Raw genomic sequence first — 8,033 nt, 5'->3', positions numbered from 1 at the left:
AAGGATTCCTGACAGATTCTTTGTAATTACACTATAAATTATTAATTTTTTTTTTCATATGCAATTAAATAATACTTTTTTATATTTTTATCATTATATTTTATCTCTCATTCACTCACAACTACTTTCAAATATATTAAAAAAATAAATAGAAAGTGAAGAGTGTTTTTCCAAAGTTACTCATTTCTTTAAAATTTTCTCTCTTCTCCACTCGCAACCACTTACAACCCTCTAAAAAATTTAGAGATTTCTTTCACATAATTACAGATGAGCTGTTGTAAATGCTCTTACTTTTTACTTAGAGTTAAAAATCTAACAGAGTTAACGGGTTGAACGTAATTGATAAAAAGTGAAAACCTTGATGACCCATTTACAAAAAAAAAAAAAAAAAACACCACTTTTAAATGAAAGTCACATAAATAACCAAACCTACATATAAAGAGAAGGTAAAATATAGAAATTTGTGGTTTGTAAGTAGGAGGGTAATATCCCTTTTGAGATACTTGAAATTGATTCGTTAAAAGTTTGGGTCAAGTTAAGCTTAAACAATTAAACGACCTCACGCCTAAATTTAAGCTCTGTAATAAACGAGTTTCAGCATGTGTTTCATCTACTCAACTTGATTAGGTTCGTGGTACTAAAATAACATATTATTTATGTAAGTAGAATAATAATACATGTAATTATGATAATAATTAAATAGTATGTGATAGACATATTATATATATAGATAAAATAAATAGTGGTGCCACAACTAAACCAACTGTTTTATATTTATGATTTAGTTTCAGCACTTAAACAGGTTTATAGTAATGGTCTGTTGGCTTAAATGGGTTTCACTAACTTCTTTGTAGTTCAACTACCAGGGTTCAAATCCCCTTAGCTCTCCATATGCATTATTATTTTTTCAATCAAGATTCTTTAAAGGTTTTTTTTGAAGTATAATAATTTGAGGAAATTGAGTTTTAGATTTAATTCCAGCAACGAATTTAAGTGACACCAATTAAAAACGCAACGCGTCGTCACCGCAACACCCATGTTATTGTTTATTTAGTTTCGGTTCGGTACCATAACAAACCTAGCCAATAACGCAACCCCTCGTCACCATCCCCTTATTCCCGTGTCTACCCGTTAAGGCAAAGGTATGGGATGACAATTGAAGCTAAACCCAATGTACAAACTCAAAATGTGAAACATTAGGCATGCAACGGAACAAGTATGTGGGTATGAGATTCGGTATGATGGTATGATATTAATTTTAAAAATTTCCGCGGATGCGAGATAAGGATGGTATTAGGTGCCTGATTATTCAAAACACACTTACATGTTTATTAGAATCATACCCGCAAACATTTCTTTTTATTTTTATATTCTTTTGTTGTCCGTATAGAATAATCTACTAATTCACCAATTTTAGAATTTTTATTTCCATATTATCTAAGTAATAAACATATATAAAACTTAAAAAGTAAGAAATCTAACTGACATCCCAATGGATAATTTTTAATAAACTAACGAGAATACTCAATACCCAACAAAAGGTTATCTAAAACACATACCATTGGGTTGGGTATTGAACATACTTTTACAATCATATACGAGACTAAGATTATCCTATCCGTCCTGCTGACATCCCTGTTTGGCTGTGATTGTTGACAGGGCCTACCCTAGCAGGGGGCAGGGGTGGTCGACCGCCCCGGGCCCGTCACCTAGTTAGCCCAAATTTAAAAAATATATATGTATATATATATATGTAAACAAAGGGTTAAGTATAAAAAGTTTGGTTTTTGTAGAAAGGCTAGGAAGGAGGGTATTATGGTCCTATCATGTATATTTTAAAAAACCCACTTAATTCATCATCCTCAACTACCAACTACATCATAAACTACGCTAACTCAAAACGCAGCTACCACTATTCCACCATCACTGCTCGTCGCCACCGGCATCCTCGCCGGAATTGGCCCTCCTCTGTCACCATCCACCGCCAAAATACTTAGGTAACATACAGTGGTTAGCGGTGTCGCGCTACTCGCTGGAAAAACATCACGAATGAAATGGAGCCGCTGCCATGTCTCCGGCAGTAGTAGTTCCCTCCGTACGGGTACGTCAGAAGTGACAGTAGCGGCGGCGACGACGGTGGAAGTTAAAGATCTAACGGTGCTCAAATCTAATTCCGATGAAGACGGTTACAAATCTAAGTTCCTATTCCGGCGACCCTTACAGCCGCACTAGGCGAGGAAGACGGTAGAAGTAACAGCAGGAGGAAGATACAGTGGTGTTCTTCTCAAGGCCGACATGGAGAACCCCACTAGATTTTCCGGTGAGGACGTTTTCCGATGAACTCGTCATCCAGTGAGCCAAGTAGATGAGAGATTTGTGGTGAACATCATTGTGTTTTCACGGTTCATTGGAGGTTGAAGGAGATAGAAATTAGAAAGAATCTTAAGAATAGAGTAAAGCATGGTGTTTTATAACACAATTTTATTTTATAACACAATTCTATCCTTTTCTATGACGTTTCACCTTTTCATCACTATTTATAAAACACAATAAATTGTAATCATAAGTCGTAAAAAACACAAAATAACTTAGTGAAACACAGTAAAACACAATGACCATACCCTATAACACAATAAACAAAAAACACAATGGTCATACCCTATAACACAATGAAATAACACACTTATAAAAAAAACACTATGTTAAAACACAATTTGATATAACACAATTCCTAAAGCACAATGACCTAAGCATATAACACAATGTATACAAAACCCACTAAATTTTTTTTATTTTTATATAGCAATATGGTACTTATATTAAAAATATAAAAACGCTCGTTATTATGAAGATTTTTTTTTCCAAAAAAAATGTCGTATTAAAAAGTTATAAACGTTTTAAAATTATGAGGGTAATTAACATGTGTTTTAAATGAGGAGAGAGAAAGTCAACAAATATGTGTTATTACTCTTATATCCTTCCCCTTATTTCATACATGATTTTCTCTTAAATTAATCTCAACCATTCAAATTTAAAATAAATGGATTAAAATCCTCCTTATCCTTTCTACAAAAACCTAACTTCTTATTTTAACTCAACCCTGGAAACAAATATATAATTTAAATGTCTAAACTCAATTACACAACTACCAGGTGTAGTGGGAAATGCCTAAAAGTTATAGGTTCTTGTCTCACTTTAGACATAAATTCTTTTTTAAACAACCCAAATCATAACCAATCAAGCCTGTTTAAAAATTTAAATGTTCAAACAACAAAATCCCTTTACTTAAGGCCCAAAGTTTTTTTCAACCTCTACACAAAATTTTTTTTAACAAATCTCAAAGACAGGCCTGATTGTAGAACACTGAAACAGTGACACACAACAGTGACACACAAATAAGTGGATATAGATGAAATCATGAAACTGAGAAGTGAAGGTTTGAATATTGTAATGTAACTTTCTGTATATTCTTTCTTTTTTTTTCGCTTTTTTTTTTGGGTTTCAATACCAATATTCACTCTCCGTTGTGGTGTGATTAATATGATTTCACTCTCGTTACTGTTTAACATGGTTCAATTTGGGGCAGCTGTTTGGTAGTAAATATTAGAGTGGCGAATTGTAACAATAGCATAATATGAGGTTGTATGTGTAATTATTCATTTGTGTTGGGTGTACTTATTGAACACTTTCCGTTTTTGATTATTCTCAAAGGAGAGATATGTGGTCATGAAAGGCGAAGGAAGGCTGGAATGCCAACATGCGTCTATTATTGAATTAACCCAACCCCACTCGTAGTCTCTGAAGGATGAGAACCAACTATGTAGCATCTACACCGAGACGCGATGAGATGATAGGTAATGAAACAGTAATTGATTTGAGAGTTTAATTCCTTATGTGATTCTTCTTCTACAATTCTTTAGCCCGATTACCGTTTGTATCATAATTACAGCGAACTAGCCAAATTTTCATACATTTTTTGGTTTAAATTAACCAAGATTATGTATTTGTTCTTGTAGAAATTATTGACCCAGTTAGGTATGCAAGTACGGAGAGCTAAGGGTCAACCATATCCAGCTTTGACGAAGAGGCGTATTGATAAGGACCGATTCGAGATGGTCAATCTCCCGTTTAGCCTTTTGTAGTAGGCAAACACTCCCAAGAATTTAGAGAAGTGAACAATACATTTTTGCCAATTTTCTATATTTTTCATTCATACTAAAAACAATTACAAACAAACTATAAATAGCCATGCAAATCACTTACCCCACATATGACTCCAAATAAACTAACCATTATGAATATTAACTACCCATAACTAATTCATAGAGTCATTACTAAATAACTAAAATAAAGTGGTAAACAAAAACTAATAATTAAATTAAAACATGCACGTATCACGTATAAGTCGCTTTACGAGAACTTAGCATATTATTTACCGACTGTTATCAAGGACCATTCATGTTGCGTAATTTCTCATGCATAGGGACCAAATCAATAAAACAAACATACCATAGACACTACCCTGTGTAAATCTTTTTTTGTGTTCTATATAAGAAGATTTTAATTAAAAAAATATATATAAATAATACTATATGCGTATATAATTATAAGCGAGTCTGGCCCTATCCAAACTCAGGCTTAAACAATTACTTGTGAACTAAGCTCGAGCTTCAGAATAAAGCTCTAGAAAAGTCGAACTCAAAATATTTTAAGTTAAACGGGCGAACTCGGGTTTGGCTCAACTCTCAAAACCTATTCGATTTCCTTGGCATTTTATTAAAATCCAAAGCGTACTCAAAATGAATATAATCAATATATATGTACACATAAAAAATGATTAACTAACAAACGAGTTGCACCCGACCCGAACTCGATTTTGTAAAGTTACTCGAGAGCTCAAACTCTAGACATAGATTTGAAACAATCGGAGTTCAAGCTCGAGCTAGTTCAACAAAATCGGGCTCGACTCCTTTAGATTATCAAATAATGTGAGACCCATGTATGTAGATATCAAGATCCAAATCTCCATCTACTTTCATATGCTCTTTTGTCATCAATTTTTCTTTCTTCTGAGAATTGTGACTGCAAAAACCATAATAAAATTTTGTTAATATAAAAAAACAGCTTTAAACTTCAAATTATGAAACCATAAAATAAAAAAAGTTTTCATAACTATGATTATAAATAATGTGAAACTTTATTAGAATCTAAAAACAAACAAAGAACTGAAATCTGATTGATATTATATGCATCTGTCTAACAAACCTTGTGATTTGTGGATCTTACACCAACTTCTTTCCTCTAACAAAGTTTTTAGCTTTGAACATTTTAGATTACACCAATCATTAGCTGACACCTGGCTGTACCATAGGAAAAAAGGCCCAGTTTTTTGTGGGCCCAGGCCCAGTTTCTTGTTCAACAACCTTCTCACTGGCCCACCAGCCAGAATCCCCTCCATCTGTACTACCAAAGTTAAACTCTTTAGCAGATCCAAGAGTGCCACTTGATCTATGACCATTTGCCACGTCATCAAGACCACAATCTCGCCCGTTCGCCACATCAGCAATACGTTTTCTTTCAACACATCTTACAATTTCCTCCGGCGTGATCTCGAACGACACTCTATGATCAGCAACATGCTGATCATCGTTTGAAAAACTCGTTAACGGGCCCACATCTGAGTGTTGTCGGCCCAAAACCGACTGCGGGCCTGCAGGAGTCGTGACCCCGGATTGTTGCTGGGATTTCCACCCTTGTGGCCAGAGCTTTGCACGCGTCGGGTTGTGAAGAATAACCGGAACGCCACGCGGGATCTCCCCGTCTGGGAACGGAGAGGTGGTTCCAGAATTGGACACAACCGACCCGGGCGATATCAGTTGGCCCATTGGGCTTCCGGGGTATAACTGATACAGCTGAAACTCATGTGGCGATGATGAAAATTTCCGACCAGGTTCAACATTTTGGCTAGCTGAACCAAGAAACCGCGCAAATGGCACTTCGGGTGATGACGGTGTGGTCAAATGAACCATCTCAGGAGGTGGAGTGAACGGTGCGGTTGACGGCTCGGTGGTGTAAGTTGAAAACACTGGCGGCGAGACCAACTGTGTTTCATGGGCGTAAGGCCCGACAGCAAACATGTTGGTCGGGTCAGTAGGTGAATACATGCTGGAGGGTATAGCAGTGAAGGATAATAAGCCGCCAGGTGACTGGGTGGCGGATGGCGGTTCTGATTGGAGGAAAGATGCAGGAGATGATGGCGGTGCAATAAACGGAAGCACCAAAGTAGACGTTTGAGTCGGGTTTTCAGTTGTTCTAGTCTCGGTTCTTGATGAACTAGGTTCGGGTACAAGAACCGCATGCCCAATCTTCTTATTCTGCTTTTGCGATCCAAAACAAGAAGAAATACTCAAAAAGCTTCCCCATCTTCTTTTCTGTATAACAAAAATGACAAACAATTAACATATAGTATCTTATAATTCAACAATTAGCCAGTAGTAACAGTTGTTTCCCTAGCATTCCAGGATTTTTTAAGTTTTAACTACACAAAACTGTCATCATTTATAACAAGTTGAGCTCCAAATTGAGCAAGCACATTTAACCTAATGACTCATTTATGTTAATTATTCATCTATTTATTATTTTTGAAAGACCAACGAATAAACCCCGGCCACCAGGGTAACCCAATGGCAAAAGGCAATCCCATACGCTTGCGATCACAAAAAGCGCTGGGTAGCCCAAACCAACAATCTCCATTTCCGGGGAAAACCCGCAGCCCAAAGCCCCCCTGCGGTAAAACCCGGCTGGGATTAGATTCGAACTTGAGACCTTGTAGTCTCCAGCCCAAATTTTCACTTCCCATCCAATGCCAGTTGAGCTAAAGGTCATTGCCCATTTATGTTACTTTTAATTATAAATCAATCACATAATATCCTTATATATTTTTGATTTATGGTTAATAATTTTGCTTAAATTTAAATGATAAAATTAGAAAACTCATCAAAAACTAATAAAAACCTATAATGAACAAACATGAACAAAGTAACAAACAAACATAAACGGACGTAAACGAAAACATTATCGAACTAGCATGAGCACGCCCTTTGTTCGTTTAGTTAATCAGACGAAATTCCTTGTTCATGTTCGTTCATTTATTAAACAAATGGACATAAACGAACTTCCCGCCGTACAGCTCACCGAACCAACCGTTTACAGCCCTAATAACTAATTTGGATCAAATCACTTCACTGATTAGTCTTACAATTAGACAAATTAGGGCATATATACACACACCTAATTAATCAAAAACCCTATAACATAAATCCCAGCAAAATTAACAAAATTTAATACAAAATTAGCTTCATGATTGCACATAAACCGTCCAAAACCACACGAATCGTCATCAATTCCACTAATTAATAAACAATCAATAACCACACAATCACAATCACACAAACTCAAATCAATACAAATATCAGCATCAGATTCACCAACGGTCAATCAACAACAAACCCAGATCTAAAACCTCATCAAATCAAATACCCATCAACCAATTTCATCAAAACACAATAATCAATTTCAATTTGATCAAAATAAACCTGAACCGGAGTCGATTGAGGTGCTCTGTTTTCGGCCGATGCGATCACCGACGCGGCGGCGTTGATGGTGGCCGTAGGATCATTCATGATGAAGGAATCAAATCAAATCAAATCAAATCAAATCAAATCAAACACGTTGGTTATTTGATCTGAATTTGATGGGTTTGAGCTGTGAGAAGAGAATAGAATGAATGATTAATGAAATGAATATGAATATATGATGATGGGTGTGAATCACATTGGGGTCAAACACGGCAAAGACTTCATTTTGGTATTGGGAATGTAAGCCAAAAAGTTAAAAGTTAAGTTTAAAAGGTGATTTTCTTACCTTTTTTTAGGGGGGGTAAATGTAACTTTTGTGAAAGTACGATAAAGCCCTTCTGGTGAGTTTGAAGTATTATTTGGTTGACCTAACATTTGACACAAATCTACATTTGA

At 35.7% G+C, this 8,033-nt stretch overlaps 1 protein-coding gene across 1 annotated transcript; it reads right to left on the bottom strand.

The window, feature by feature from the left end:
• Positions 1-4,976: 4,976 nt before the first annotated feature.
• On the bottom strand, positions 4,977-7,691 carry LOC143539596 (uncharacterized protein At1g76660-like). The gene is made up of 3 exons (XM_077032870.1): positions 7,596-7,691; positions 5,266-6,431; positions 4,977-5,082 (listed from the first exon to the last, which is right to left on the bottom strand). The coding sequence occupies exons 1-2, from the start codon at positions 7,680-7,682 to the stop codon at positions 5,346-5,348; spliced, it is 1,173 nt and encodes a 390-aa protein (XP_076888985.1). The 5' UTR covers positions 7,683-7,691; the 3' UTR covers positions 4,977-5,082; positions 5,266-5,345.
• Positions 7,692-8,033: the final 342 nt, after the last annotated feature.

This window comes from Bidens hawaiensis, unplaced genomic scaffold (genome assembly GCF_021521415.1).
Source record: "Bidens hawaiensis isolate Kalapana, Puna unplaced genomic scaffold, B.hawaiensis_p1.1 tig00011951_1, whole genome shotgun sequence".
NCBI lineage: Eukaryota > Viridiplantae > Streptophyta > Magnoliopsida > Asterales > Asteraceae > Bidens > Bidens hawaiensis.
The sequence above is the reverse complement of the archived record's forward strand: the minus strand, read 5'-3'. Positions and strand labels throughout refer to the sequence as shown.

Bases quoted from the DNA above. Each gene is read 5' to 3' on its own strand.
- LOC143539596 (XM_077032870.1), bottom strand. From the start codon at position 7,682: ATGAATGATCCTACGGCCACCATCAACGCCGCCGCGTCGGTGATCGCA. The intron at 6,432-7,595 runs GTTTATTTTGAT...TTTGTTATACAG, and splicing joins CTCAATCGACTCCGGTTCAG to AAAAGAAGATGGGGAAGCTT.